General features: G+C 46.0%; 1 protein-coding gene across 10 annotated transcripts in view; it reads right to left on the minus strand.

The window, feature by feature from the left end:
• The window catches only part of EZH2 (enhancer of zeste 2 polycomb repressive complex 2 subunit), a 65910-nt gene that overhangs the window by 7716 nt on the left and 42762 nt on the right, over positions 1–15432 (minus strand). For all 10 annotated transcript variants that reach the window (XM_045052950.1, XM_045052949.1, XM_045052948.1 and 7 more), the window contains 7 exons: positions 14848–14988; positions 13889–13991; positions 12790–12953; positions 4693–4784; positions 3098–3335; positions 2119–2288; positions 1402–1496 (listed from right to left, as the gene is read on the minus strand). In XM_045052950.1, coding sequence (XP_044908885.1) covers positions 1402–1496; positions 2119–2288; positions 3098–3335; positions 4693–4784; positions 12790–12953; positions 13889–13991; positions 14848–14988 — 1003 coding nt within the window. The remainder of the gene's footprint in view (positions 1–1401; positions 1497–2118; positions 2289–3097; positions 3336–4692; positions 4785–12789; positions 12954–13888; positions 13992–14847; positions 14989–15432) is intronic.

The raw sequence follows: 15432 nt of genomic DNA on the forward strand, positions 1-15432 counted from the left end.
CTAATACGTATTTTGTACAATATATGTGCCATATACTGCGTTCTTACGATAAAGCTGCAGAAGAGTGTGTTGAGAAAATCATAAAATACTATTTCCAGGCCTGTACTTAACCCTACCACCCCCCGCAACACACATGTATATGAACCCAGGCAGTTCGGACTCGTGTTGTTCAAGGGTCAGCTGTAACCACAAAAAAAAGAGACCCGGCCCCCCCACCCGGCCATGGCCCTTCCCACCTCCCCCAGGCAGGACTCGGGGTTGGGCTTATTCGGATGCAGATGAACCAGAAATAGTACAGTTTCTCTAACTTTAGGCATCTTTAATAATTCCATTGAGCCGTGTGATCGGAATTCAAGCAAGAAACTGACACCCAGCCCAAATTCCTGTGGGAAGAACTGCTAAGTTCTTGAAGTTCTAAATCCAGTAGGCCCTACCTTTCTTAAAGAAACACAACACAAGCACATACACAACTTTCGAAGTGTGGCAGTCCTTTACTTCACACCCAACCATGTTTCTCTCAAGAATGCGGGAAAGGGGATGGAAATTAGACCGAGACTTCCACGGTTTCTGGCTCTGCACGAACAAATCAAGTCTGCCTTGGGGCGCCTCGGCAGTTCAGTCGGTTGAGCACCTCACTCTTGGTTTTGGCTCAGGTCATGAGCTCGCTCACAGTTTATGGGTTCGAGCCCCACATCAGGCTCTAGGGATTCTCTCTCTCTCTCTCTGCCCCTCCCCTGCTTGCTCTGTCTCTCTCTGTCAAAATAAATAAACTTCAACAAATAAATCAAGTCTTCCTGAAAACATTCCCTTCCAGGCAAGCCTTTGTGAAAGGTGACCTTCACAGAGGCTTAATGCAAGGTGTCAAGAGTATAAAATGACATGGGACACCTCGGTGGCTCAGATGGTTAAGCGTCCAAGCTCAGGTCATGATCTCACGGTTCGTGGGATGGAGCCCTGCGTCAGGCTCCGTGCTGACAGCTCGGAGCCTGGAGGCGGCTTCGGGTTCTGTGTCTCCCTCTCTCTCTGCCCCTCCCCTGATGTGCACTCTCTCAAAAATAAACATTAAAAAGAATTTTTTAAGAACAGAAAGTGACACCACACACGTAGAGAATTCAGGCTCCTAGAATAAAAACCAGGCCGGGGCCCCCCTCAGCTCTCAACACTCACACCCAAGAACACGTTGGAATAAATGCTCAAGCGCTGATGGAGCCATTACTACAGAAGCTTCTATTAGGTTCTCCTTAACACACCACATCGACTGCAGGGTACTGTGTTCTTAAGAGAAAAATACCAGCGACTACCTAGGCCGACAAGACTCCACATTCTGTCACCAAGCAAAGGCGGACCGCTGCCCTTGGAAGTGGCTCGGGGACCTGTCGGATCGGCCACACACTGACTTACCGGTGTTTCCTCTTCTTCTTCCTTGGAGGGGTGTCCACATCCTCGGCCGGCACCGGAGCTATGATGCTGGATTCTTTGACACGGAACTCATACACCTGGCAAGAGGCACAGCCACGGGGCCACGAGGACCGTGTGTTCGGTCAAACCAGTGTTACCCTCCCCCCTTCCCCACCGCCGGTAGCTGCCAGGCGTTGGGACAGAGCGGAAAGTCAAAAAGACACTGACCCAACCCACACTCTGACCGAGAGTCGCAAGGCTCACCACCTAGTCTTCCTGGCCCTTTAGACCAGCCCTGAGAGATCTAAAGTCGGAAGAATCATTTTCCGTCAGTTCCCGCTCAGTGGAAAAAAGATCAACATGCTTTTTGGGAGACGAACAGGAGCTTAAGAATAACCAAGAACGGGGGCGCCTGGGTGGCGCAGTCGGTTAAGCGTCTGACTTCAGCCAGGTCACGATCTCGCGGTCCGGGAGTTCGAGCCCCGCATCGGGCTCTGGGCTGATGGCTCAGAGCCTGGAGCCTGTTTCCGATTCTGTGTCTCCCTCTCTCTCTGCCCCTCCCCCATTCATGCTCTGTCTCTCTCTGTCCCAAAAATAAATGTTGAAAAAAAAAAAAAAATTTAAAAAAAAAAGAATAACCAAGAACGTTCTTCTGTTTGGACACGGACTGCCTGTTTTCCCTCTGAAGTTCTTGAACAGTGTTTTACCAGATATACTTACCTGCCTACAAGTCTTGGTCCCGATGAGCCTGGCAATGGCACAGAAATTGTCATAATACGTGCCAATGAGGACCCTGAACATCGAGGCCTCGGCACCACTCCACTCCACGTTTTCGGGAGGCTCGATATTTGGCTTCATCTTTATTGGCGTTTGACATCGAGAATTCGCTTCTAGAAAACCGAAATTACCCACTGGTCACGAAATGACAACCGGGGGCACCTGGGTGGCCCAGTGGGTTCAGCGTCTGACTCCTGATCTGGGCTCAGGTCATGACCTCACAGTTCGTGGGACCGATCCCCACGTCGGGCTCGGCACTGACAGCGTGGAGCCTGCTTGGGATTCTCTCCCTCCCTCCCTCCCTCTCTGAGCCTCTCTTCGTTCTCTCTCTCTCTCCAAATAAACAAGGAAGGGAAGGAGGGAGGGAGGAAGAGAGAAAGAAAACTCAGGGTTGTGCTTAGGACAAAAGCAGGAAGTGAATCATCTTGAGAAGGCTGGAAACAGTCACTAAGCCTCCCACGGAACACAAGGCTGGGTCCCCTTTAACACAACATTCTAAATGCAAGCTAGGGGGCACCTGGCTGGCTCGGCCAATAGAGCAGGAGACTCTTGATCTCGGGGTTACGGGTTCACACACCCCACCCTGGGCATAGAGCTTACTCAAAAAGGTAATAATAAATAAAATGAAACCTGTTGTCACTCGGGTAAGTCACAGGGCCGAAAGCACAGAAACCTCGCACGGAACGTCAACACCACTACACCGAATGAGAAAGGAACGCGACACGGAACGTGACCACACGCCAGACCCTCCGCCTCCCCAGCACGCGGGCAGCGGTCTCCGAAGGCCGGGGTGCGGGCAGGGGCGGCAAGAAGCCAGCTCCACACCCTAAACGAGTCCCCCGGTCTGAAAGTTGTCAGTGTGCTGACGACTAGCCCACCAAGAAGCACTCGATCCGTCTCCTAGCGGTCACCCGCGTCTCACCCGAGGAACTGGAAGTCTCGTCTTTTTTCTCCTCCTCCTCTTTATCGTTGTTCTCCCCGCCCGTCTCCGTCCCCGCTTCCCGGTCGCTGTCTGTGTCTTTCGATTCCAGCACGTTAATGGTGGGGGTGCTGGGCCTGCTGTTGTTGGGGAGCCGTCCTCTCCTGCGGCCTCCGGGCCGCTTCGGCGGCGTCTTTATCCGCTCGGCGGTGAGGGCAGCGGCAAACTCCTTTGCTCCCTCCTATAAAGTCAAGGACGTAGACATCAAGGTCAAGTTCTCCAACTCGTTTTGTTGCATGAGAGAAAAAGAACTGCACCAAGCAGGTCGTCAGTAAATTCTCACGGTACCCACTTTTACCAATAATCATTTGCACATCCTGGTTTTCTACCTGCTTTTGACAGTTTGAAAATTCCCGAAAGATCGATCTAGGTGCTCTTTGTGCTACAGGGGGACGAAACCAGGCACGACAATTCTGTGTGAACTTGTGAACCACATTAACTGATTATAACAAAATATAAAAAATAGGTGAGTCTCTTTAAACACGAACATTCGTGAGAAGCATCACACTCCATGCATGCGGAGCCAGACTTTCCTATTTCAGGGTTTAAGAAGCGTCTCTGGTGATATTTAAAGAATACCAGAAGAACACGAATCACATAACCATGCTGGGCTTTGTCCCATCCTGCCTTACTATTAAAAAGAACATCCCCCTTTTCCCTGGGAGGGATGCCCAGCCCCCCAAAATCGCGAAAGCAGCACACTTCCACGTCAACAAGTCCAGTAACCCGGTCTCGGAGAGTATGTGCCAACGGTAAGATCACGGATTATACAGACCACAGAAACATCTTAGAGGAGCCCAGTAAAATTCGGCCTGGCACAGAGCATTATAAAACTGTGCTCAAGAACTCCGTGTTTACAGTGGCAGGAGAAGGGAGAAGTTTGAGAGCAGCGAACAGTTTTACACTTCATTCTACAGAAACCAAAATGCTTAAAAATAGGATACCTTCTGCAGGTGCCATTCAATGAATCTTCTGTCCAAAATCCAACAGGCAATATATACCCATTTAGTTCCTAGGTAGGAGTGGCTTGGTTCAAAGAGGGGAAATGGTAAAAATAAGATAATGCCCATAAAACACTTTTCTACCTCTTCCTAAACCCTTATCTTTTCTTCATCATTAAAAAAAAAAAAAAAATCTGTGGGCCCGATCACCTCACTCCAACCACCATGGGTCTGTAACTCTGAGGAAGGCTCCGGAACTACCCCGTACAATTACCGAGCTTCTGGGGCTGAAGGGGCTACCTGTGCTTCTCACGCTCACAAACCCTGTGGCGGGCGGAAGAGTCCTGCTCCTAACAACCTCGCAAGGTTGCTGAAGAGATTAACGCAGAGAAACCAATGAAACGAGTGATGAAGGACTAGACTGTGCAGTGTGTAACCGTGAGGAAAGCAACTTGGGCAAGGGAGAGAGTCCCTGTCCCCCACACGGCCGAGGTACAGGAGCAAGAGTGTCATGTCAGCGCTGGCTCCACAGACCTCCCCACCGTTCGGCGGGGACACTCCGCGAGTGCCTTCCGAGCGTGCAGCCCTCAGGCTTACCAAGTGCTGGTAACACTGTGGTCCACACGGCTTGTTGTCTAGAGCCGTTTCTGTGTTCTTCCGCTTATAAGTGTTGGGTGTTGCGTGAAAAGCTGCAAAATAAACATAAAATACCCAAATATAACTATATTTACTCGTCGTTTCCAGTTTCAGTGGAAACAATTGGTACATTACAACCTTGCCAACGTATGCTTTACATTACAGAACTTTCCTTCGAGCTCTTCCTAAACTGAATCATCTCATTGGACTCTCAACTCTCCCCTGAAACAACCACCACTCCTCCTCACCAGCCCCTAACCAGGGAGGAAACAGTAAATTCTGGAATGATTAGGGATTTCCTCCTTTTCTCCTTGCAAGTGTAATTGATGCACATAAAACTCTCAACTCAGATCACGAACATTTGAGTCTTTAATTAGAAACAACGGCTATATCCCTTCTACGATGAAATCAGGTTTCCTATTTTTACCCAAGATTTCTGGCATCTACAATTTCTTGATTTCTAAATAAAGGTCAGCAACCAGCTTGTCAAATGGGACAAGAATGGGACAGCACTTGTTTAAAACTAGTTTTTAAAAATAAAGAGGATGGCAGCTGGGGGGGGTGGCACGCCTGGGTGGCTCAGTCAGTTAAGCATCTGACTTCATTTCAGGTCATGATCTCACGGTTTGTGGGTTCGAGCCCCACATCAGGCTCTGTGCTACAGCTCAGAACCTGGAGCCCGCTTCAGATTCTGGGTCTCCCTCTCTCTCTGCCCTCCTCCACCCACACGTGCGCGCTCTCTCTCTCTCAAAAATAAATGTTAAAATTTTTTTACAAAAAAATTTTAAAAATATAAATAAAGAGGACAGGGCACCTGGGTGGCTCAGTCAGTTAAGCAACTCTCGGTTTCGGCTCAGGTCATGATCTCAGTGTGCGGGATGAAGCCCCGCTTCGGACTCTGCACTGACAGCGGGGAGCCTGCTTCAGACTCTCTCTGCCCTTCACCCCTCTCAAAATAAACTTAAAAAAAAATTTTTTTTAAGTAATAAGAAATAAAGAGGACACCCTCAGCCTACTGAAACTCCATTGCTTTGGATCAGACACAATTCAAGAACCTAGAGACGGCTTGCGGTCAGCGCCCTTCTATAGGAAATACGTGGTCACACAAAACAGGTTCTAGAAACAAAAGTGTTTGAAACTTAAAATCCCCAAATAACCTGACAACAAAAAGATTCAAAGTATAGCAGAGTGACAAACTAATGAAGTGTGAATGCACAGCAGTGAGAAGTTGGGAGAAACCTTCGAGAAGGCCTGTTCCAGCTACCAAGGCAAATGCTACAAATGCCCTCCCTGTTCAGAATTACAAGACGAAAACTATCTAATTTGGACAAAAACAAGTGACACATTCATGAAACGAACCATTTAAAAAAACATCTGTAAAAAGCCATACTTCTATCCATAGAACTTAAATGGGATAGATGAACTGACTGATGAGGAAATCAAGAAAACAAAGACACAAAGTGATGTTGGTCTTGAAGTAGAAATTCAAGGCTCAAATTCTGTTTCAAGTGAGTCTGATTTCCCTGGAATGAAGAGACCAATACCATGACTAATTTAGCACTGGATTACATTTTTGAACAGTTGAGGACCCCTAAAATACAAAGTCGGAGCCTACGGAAGGTCAAGGCCACATCAGCAGCACATACTGAGTGATATATTTTTGGTAAAATTCGTTTTTAATCTGGATGTCTCCTCTGCTTAAAGACCGAAGTTCTCGATTTCACCTGAATCAGTGAGAAACATAAGACACGTGCGCAAGTGAAGACAGTGGCCGCAGAGATGCCGCAGAGGCCGGGAAAAAAGCAACAGACACTCACGAGTCAAGTTTCAGCTCTAAAAGAAAAATTAACACATTGATGATAAAAGGCACTTTAAAAATTGCTTGAAGTACCACTGTTAATTTCACATTGCATTTAGCTCAAAAAAGAGAACTATTCTTATTGTTAGCCTTCCCTCAGCAGAATTTCAAACTTCAATTGTTTAAGAAAACTAAGGATACAAAGAATTCCCTCTTCCAGAAATGTCTGGACTATTTTAGATTTTCAGAGTACTTAATATTTTCACATAGGTGTCTTAAAGTACTAATATTTCAACTAAGTTATTAAAATATATTTCAAGCTAAATATAATCTGAGGGGAATCTTTTCATAAAGATTCTGAGGGGAATTTTTACATAAAATAACCTGATCAAGAAAACTGTTAAAATTCAAGCAGGGCACTTTTTCTAAAACATGACAGAAAGGAGAGAGCAAAGAACATGGAAGGCTTTTTGGTTTTGTTTTTTTCAAAAGCAACCTACAAAATCTTGATGAAAAATCTTACCTTACGGTTTTCGAGCAAAGGTAAGAAGACGGTTACATATCCAGTTCCAATACCTGTATTTGAGTAAACTGGCGATTCTAAAAAACGGCTGCAAATACTAAGTAGCCCCTCAGAATCTTCTAACGTTTCACCAAATATTGATGCCTCAAATACAGAACTGGGGAATCCAAGGACTACAGAGCTGGAGCGAACCTTCGCAGTCACCTACTTCCAGTGGTGATTTTACAGATTAGGAAACAGGACTAAAGAGATAATCTGAGTAGCTGGTTAGCTGGCGGCAGGGGTGCTGAGACCCGCACCCAGCATGCTTCGCCACGTGCAGGAGGAGCCACCTCCCCTCCCGGTAACATACAACACTTCTCAAATACTTTAGCTCATTGTCATGTGATAATTATGACAAAATAAATGATCACAGGGAAGTACACAGTGTCAAGTTTATACATTAACTTCTGCCCAAAGTACTGATCTTGTCTGCTCCGATTAGAACTTGGTATTAAGAATTCTTGGGGCGCCTGGGTGGCGCAGTCGGTTAGGCGTCCGACTTCAGCCAGGTCACGATCTCGCGGTCCGTGAGTTCGAGCCCCGCGTCGGGCTCTGGGCTGATGGCTCAGAGCCTGGAGCCTGTTTCCAATTCTGTGTCTCCCTCTCTCTCTGCCCCTCCCCCGTTCATGCTCTGTCTCTCTCTGTCCCAAAAATAAATAAACGTTGAAAAAAAAAATTTAAAAAAAAAAAAAAAAAAAGAATTCTTACTGAACATACATACTTAATAGTTGTAATCCTATAAATTCTCTGTACATCAGATCTCAGACTATTAAGTATCTTACAAAACGACTGTGTCAATGCTCAGAGCATAGGACAGTAGTAACAGCAGGCAGTGACGGGAGCCAACAATAAATGTTTCTGTGTTCAAAGCACACAGGAAGAGGCTCCAGGCATGACCTCACTGAATCCCCCACAAAATCCTGCAGGCGTTAGGATCCTCACCCCTATTTATAGGTGAGGAAAATCAAGACGTACGTAGGGAGGCTAAGTCACTCTGTTAATTACATGGCAAATATGAACTCCATATGTCTCAATTTTAATCATTACACATCTGAAAACTAAAAAAAAAAAAAAAAAAAAGTCAACCATCAGCTACAAACTTTGGAACACTGTTTCTGAAATTCTAACCATTAAAAATGTTAAAAGCTCTACAATTAGCATTAATACGCATTCCAAAAATAGACTTACATAATATCAAAAATGACAAACGGGTTTTATGCTTAAAATGGATTCCTCTGTAGGCCACTCAGATAATAGAAAACCCAACAAAACATTTATTCCAGGGTTCTACTTTCGATCCTACGTAAGCACATAAAATTTCCCAACCTTAATTTCTCAGCCTGCCTTCCTTCCCTCCCTACCAGAAATGTGTTACCTCTTTAGACCCACCACAATCAATTCAGGAGCTGACCCTGGTTCCTCTAACAAGCGTCAAAGACAGACTAGGCAGCCAATTTTAGGCTGAAACTTTTATAAAGAATTTACATCGGGGCGCCTGGGTGGCTCAGTCAACCCTTGATTTCGGCTCAGGTCACAATCTCATGGTTTGTGGGACTGAGCCTTCTCTCTCTCCCTCGCTCTCTGCCCTTGCCCCACTCGCATGCACTCTCTCGCAAAAATAAATAAACTTTGAAAAAAAAGCAAGCAAGAAAGGAATTACAGGACTCCCAAGTTTGCAGAACAACCCGTTTCCAATTTACAAAATGGATCATGGTCTAAAAGTTATTTGGAATACAAAGTGGAATTTGTTCCCAAACCAAAACCATTTATCCTTCAAGGTTCCTTTGAACATGTAAGTCTAAGAAAAAAGACCATGGTCAGACAGATACTCAGCTTCTGGCTCGGATGAACTGCAAATCCCCCTGACCGTCGAAACTTCTTCCTTACTGACAGCCATGGTAGACACCCCTGACATCTAAGTAACAGGTGAGACCAGGTATCAGTGAGGCTACCACACAAATAATTAAAACAGAGAACGTTCAAAAAGGCCCTTCTCCCCAGAAGTTTAAAAATTCCCCCTTAGACAACGAGTTAAAAAGAAAACCTGAAACGTTCCTTAAAATTCCTGAAGAATAATAATAAACAACAGAACCTAAAAGAGGCTGAAACAGTGCTCTAGAGACGATTCATTGTATGTTAACCACATATATCCAAAAAAGAGGGAAGAATGAAAACAATGCAAAAATCTGACTCATAAAGAGAAACACAGTAAAACTAATACAGTAGCTGATTCTGAGGGGAAAATATAGGAAACAGATTTTTAAAACAAAATACAGAAAACACTTAAGTTCATCAAGAAAAATGGGAGAACGAAACATTTAATAAGCAGGAAAAAAAAAAATCACTGGAGCACTCAGGTCAACTTTATCCAAATAAATTTCAAAACTTGGGTGAAATAGGTAACTTTTCAAAACTGATCCAGAAGTGATAGAAAACGTATCTGCTAGTACCACTGGTATTTAACACCGCACTGAAGATATCAGCCAATGTAATTAGACAAGGAAAGAAATTAAAGTCATAAAGACAGAGAATCTCAGTAATTGCCGACAGTCTACCTACAGAGCTAGAAAACTCAACAAAGAATCCACTGAGAAATTATTATAAACAAGGACAATTCAGTAAGGTATCAAGGTATTAAACATGTAACATTTAAAGAGAAAAGGCCCAGCAACAATCCATTAATACCTAGAACTCATCTTACAAAAGAATGTACAAGAACTACGTGAAGAAGGTTCAAGGTTATTAAAGGACACAAAAGGAAACTTGATCATATGGTTACACTTAATCCTCATTTTAAATATTTTTTTTTCAACGTTTATTTATTTTTGGGAAAGAGAGAGACAGAGCATGAACGGGGGAGGGGCAGAGAGAGAGGGAGACACAGAATCAGAAACAGGCTCCAGGCTCTGAGCCATCAGCCCAGAGCCTCACACAGGGCTCGAACTCACGGACCGTGAGATCGTGACCTGGTTGAAGTCAGACGCTTAACTGACTGCGCCACCCAGGCGCCCCTAATCCTCATTTTAAAATGTCAATTTCCCCGTAAGTAATTTATACATTTAATGGAATTCCAATAAACATACTACCTAGACTTTTTTTTTTTTAATTAAACAAACTGATTCTAAAATTTGCATTAAAAAAACAAGAAAGAATAGGCAGGAGATCTCTGAATAAAGCCTCCTGGAAGAGAACACAAAGAAAAAGACCCAAGCACACGTGGTAACAGGCAAGGAGGGCGGCACAGCAGTGAAGAGGGAACTTTCCAGTAAGGGGCATGGAAAACGACTAGGCAGCCTTGGAGGTGGGGAGAAGTGGATCCAAAACTCTATCAGAATCACTCGCTTCCAAAGGATCAAAGAGTTAAATGCAGAAGAGTGAAGTCAATACACGGTGGACCAGCTTAACTTGCACTTATGGCAAATGCTGTGCAGGTACAGCCAAGGTCATTCACCGCAGCGCCGTGGGAACGAAAGGCGCAACACGATCCAAATGCAGGGTTCCGCTGCCTCCTATGACAGAAGGCTACGCAGCTCTCCAGACAGGAAGAGCGTCTACACCATGAAGTCAAAACAGGGAGAAGCCTCACTAGTATGGCACCTTGTAAGAAGGACAGTCGGGAAAAGAACATCTTTGCATTTTGCCGGAAGATACTACAGAAAGATACAGAAGCACGGATGTTAGTGGTTTAAGGAGTGAGGTACAAACGCTACGCACGGGGGCAGAGGTGGCAGGGAGAATTCACTGGACACCTTTTAATACATTTCTGAAGTGCAGGTCATGTAAATGACGACCTGTTTAAAAAATAACAATAAAAACAAGCCAAGTACTGTTTTAAGTATTTTACACATAATAATAAAATTAATCTTCACAACAGCTTATGAAGCACTATGTTATTCTATCAGAGAGAAAAAAACGTAAGGCACAAAATGCTATAGCTAACGTGTATCTAACAATGTATTTACTGGTTCATTTTGCCTAGGAAACATTTACAGTCTGTGAGATTCTGCTGAAGTTGATGGAAAGCAGTGAATCCCTACACGATCCGTCGAGGCGGAATCCCAAAGAGACCGGCCCTAGTGAACGAGGAAGCAAGGGGCGCAGCAGCTGTGGACCCCACCGCTCCACGTGCCACGGGTGGGCAGCCCCGCCTCCCACTGGAGCGAAGCTCACTAGTCAATGTCCCCCGCCTGACGGAGGAGGGACTGATCAGGTTCAAGGTTCATCACTATTACTCAAATCTGAAGATCACAATAAAATAACTCATGTGATCATGTTCAGAAGCAGCATCCACTTCCTGATTCATTTGCACAAGGAAGGTACGAGAATGCTACATCTACAAACTGGACGGACCATTTCACTGACTTCCACGTAGAGCTTCCACGCGACCATTCGCTATGGTGACACTTGGATGCAACTCATAATATTCTTAAGAACTGGGCACAACTTTATAAACCAACTGGGTGTAGGGATGCCTGGTTCAGTCGGTGGAGCTTGCGACTCTTGATCTCAGGGTCAGGAGTTCAAGCCCCACACAGGGGGTAGAGATTACTTAAAAAATACAATCTTTGGGGAGTCTAGGTGGCTGAGTCCGCCGAGCATCTGACTCTTGATTTCAGCTTAGGTCATGATCCCAGAGTGGTGGGATCGAGCCCCACACTGGGGCTCCACTCTGAGCGTGGAGCCTGCTTCAGATTCTCCCTCTCCCCCCAGCTAATATCCTCTCTCTCACTCTAAATAATAATAAAATCTTTAAAAAATAAAAAAATGAGGGGCATCTGGGTAGCTCAGTTGGTTGAGCGACCGACTTCACCTCAGGTCATGATCTCAAGGTTCGTGAGTTCAAGCCCAAATCGGACTTGCTGTTGTCGGCCTGTCAGCACAAAGCCTGCTTCAGATCGCTCGCTCGCTCTCTCTCGCGCTCTCTCTCTCTCTCTCTCTCTCTCGCTCTCTCTCTCTCTCTCTCTCTCTCTCTCTCTCTGTGCCCCTCCCCCACTTATGCTCACTCTCTCAAAAAATAAAACATTAAATAACACACATTTTTTTAATTAAAAAATCATTGTAAAGAGAGAGAGAAAGAGGGAACAAGTGGGTATGGGGCAGAGAGAGAGGGCGACAGAGGATCCAAAGCAGGCTTCGCGCTGACAACAGAAAGCCTGATGCAAGGGCTCAAATTCACGAACCATGGGATGGTGAACTGAGCCCAAGTTGCATGCTTAACCGACTGAGCCACCCAGGCGCCTGTCAACTGCAGATATTTTTAAAAGAAACTTACTCAGAGAACCAAAAAAACAAAAACAAAAAACAAACACTAAACAGACAAAAATACCTACAAACATCTTTTTAGCCCATTTCTTATTCAACAAAATGCGTTCAACCATACGGCAGTGCTGCTCTAGGCTCTGAGATGGTTCATGGTCAGAGCTTAGCTACAAACAAGTGCTAGGTGAGCCTTTATGGGAACACCACTGACCCGTATTCCACGTTAGTGGGAGCCGGGTGGCCCAAGTCAAAGACTCCACAGCAACCGTCAAGCAACAAATTGCGAAACAACGGTCCTCTGATCCTAGCATAGTTCTCCATCTTAACCGCCAGGCGAAATGATCAATTCTAGCTGCGATCAAGGACACCACTTCCCGGTGCTGGACGACGGGACCCACAACAGACCCCAACGAGGGCGCGCGGCGGCCGCACTTACGGTGCAGGAAGCAGTCGTACTTGAAGCACCGCCTGCAGAAGAGCGTGTGGAAAGAGTGCAGGCTCTGCTCCCTCTGCACGGACTTGGCGTTCGGCCCGTCGATGTTCGGGGTGCACTCAGGAGGAAGTGCGCCCGGGAGCTGCTGCTCGGTCAGTTCTTTATACCTGACGGCGACCAGGGAAAAGGGAGGTGAGGGCACGGCCACAACTCCTTCTCTGAAAATAAAGTTTCTGAAAGGTCCCCTACAGCATCTGTGATGTTCATCGTGCCTCGGCCACACACAAGGAAAAGGTCTGACCTAAAACTAAAACCATCCTTATTTAGATGAAGAGCCAATTAAACATTCTGTCCGGTATATCAAGAATCAAGGAGCAGTCAGTTAAGCGTCCGACTCCTGATCTTGGCTCAGGTCACAATCTCAGTTTGTGGGTTCGAGTCCCTCCACTGGGCTCCATACTTGGGATTCTGTCTCTCCTTCTCTCCCCCCCTCCCCAACTTGTGCTCTCTCTCTCTCTCTCAAAATAATACACAAAAAAGAATCAAGTTCAGGGATGGGATTCAGATCATGAAAAATGTTACCACATTAATTAAAATAAACATCAACTACACTGACATTTCTCTAAGTGTCCAGAGAAGTTCTCCTCTCCAACCGGAAATCACGCGTGTGTTTACTGGCACCACGGTAAGCGCCGTGCAGGGAAGCACCTCACGTACGTGGTGTCGAGAACCCCGCAGCACCATGAACACAGGAAGCGCGGGGGGCCGTCGGCTCCGTGAGTTCTACTTTTTTTTTTTTTTTTTTAATTTTTTTTTTTCGTTTATTTATTTTTGGGACAGAGAGAGACAGAGCATGAACGGGGGAGGGGCAGAGAGAGAGGGAGACACAGAATTGGAAACAGGCTCCAGGCTCTGAGCCATACAGCCCAGAGCCCGACACGGGGCTCGAACTCACGGACGGCGAGATCGTGACCTGGCTGAAGTCGGACGCTTAACCGACTGCGCCACCCAGGCGCCCCTTCGTGAGTTCTACTTCTGATAAACCAAAACACTGAGCTACGCACCATACAAGGCAAGACTGCCTCAAAAGAGCAAATCTTACTTTTCCTTTAGTTCTTCTGCTGTGCCCTTATCTGGAAACATTGAAGAAATGGCTTCAAAAATTTTATCGGAAGGAAATTTCCGAGGCGGGCGGCTTTCTTTGTCTGTATCAGGAAATAAGGAAGGGAAAAAAGATGAAAGAAAAGCAAGTCTTTCGATCTTGCATTTCCTCCACACAACTACATCTAACAAAGCTAATTTTCTACGAAAATTATCACTCTGTGTTTCACTTACTTCTGACATATGTCACATGTCTACATGGAGTGCCGGTAGGCCGGACGAACAAAACACTTAAAATCAAATATGGGAAGTTTCAGGTGCACCAGGAGGGAGAAGCCCCAGGGGCTAATCCCAGCTCGGCTACTGACTGGGTCTGTGACCTTCTTGCCTGGTCACCTACCCACTGGGGTCTGATTCTTCTTTGTAAACTCAAGGAGATGAACTACATGACCGCGGCCCGTCACAAAAACATTTCGCTTCTTTGAAATCGCAGTTTCTCCCCCACGCTCTTCTGTGCTGTTTACCGATGAGCTCTGCCAAGTCTCCGCCGACTACGGACTCTGGATCGGGCCGCTCTGAGAAGCCGTAACTAGCATAGGGCTCAAAAGCAGGGCTCTCGAGCCATTCAGAGGGGTGACCAGCACAGGGTTCTGGGTTCTGTTTCTTCCTCCAACAGCGTACTAAATAAGCTACTTAAGTGCACTAAGCCCATCTCTTCGACTATAATAGATCTGATGCCAACAGCCACCGCTGGTGCACGTAAAGTGACTGGCACGCTACTTGTGTGCAACGATCAATATATCGGAATGACGATTCTGATAACTACCCTGCAAAATCCCCCCAAACAGTACATTCTTTTGTTAGGCAAAGGACGTAAAGACACTCAAGTACAGGATGAAACGTTACAAAGGACACTAAGATGCTGTCAGGACTGCACACAAACCTAATGAAGAAACTTACCATCTCTGTTCTCCTCCAGATCTTTCTGTTTTTCTTCTCTTTCATCAGGGTCATCGCCATCATCATCATCATCATCATCATTGTACTGACCAAGAGCATTCACCAACTCCACAAAAATTTCATCATTTATAAACCCGCATTCTGAAATTCATCAAGTCAAGTATCAGAAATATATAGAGGAAGGTGGTAATGCCAAGTTGACGCCGTTTCTAACGTGGAAGAAACAGCCAGAGCCTGTTAGCACTGGAACACTGCTGTTCAAATGAGGAGGGAGATCACCTTCAAGGCTGGCCTGAGGCAAAGTCAGGAAGAATTCATCTTCAACACCTGTCATCTTCTCTTTACTCACCCCCCAACCCCTGCCAGAAGTCTCCAGTGCCTGCCACTATAACCTGATGCCCTAGAAACGAACTGTGGCCTCGGCCTCCTCCCAACACCGCAGCTGACAGCCCTCACTTTCCCCAGAAGAGAAGGGACCGTGACGACGTTACACACACTACCCTCCTGCCAGACACTGACAGGGTCCCCTGGACACCAAACGCAGAAGCCGTGAACGCGGGGACAGAAATGCAGGAACTGCGGGGG

Source organism: Felis catus, chromosome A2 (genome assembly GCF_018350175.1).
Source record: "Felis catus isolate Fca126 chromosome A2, F.catus_Fca126_mat1.0, whole genome shotgun sequence".
Classification (NCBI taxonomy): domain Eukaryota; kingdom Metazoa; phylum Chordata; class Mammalia; order Carnivora; family Felidae; genus Felis; species Felis catus.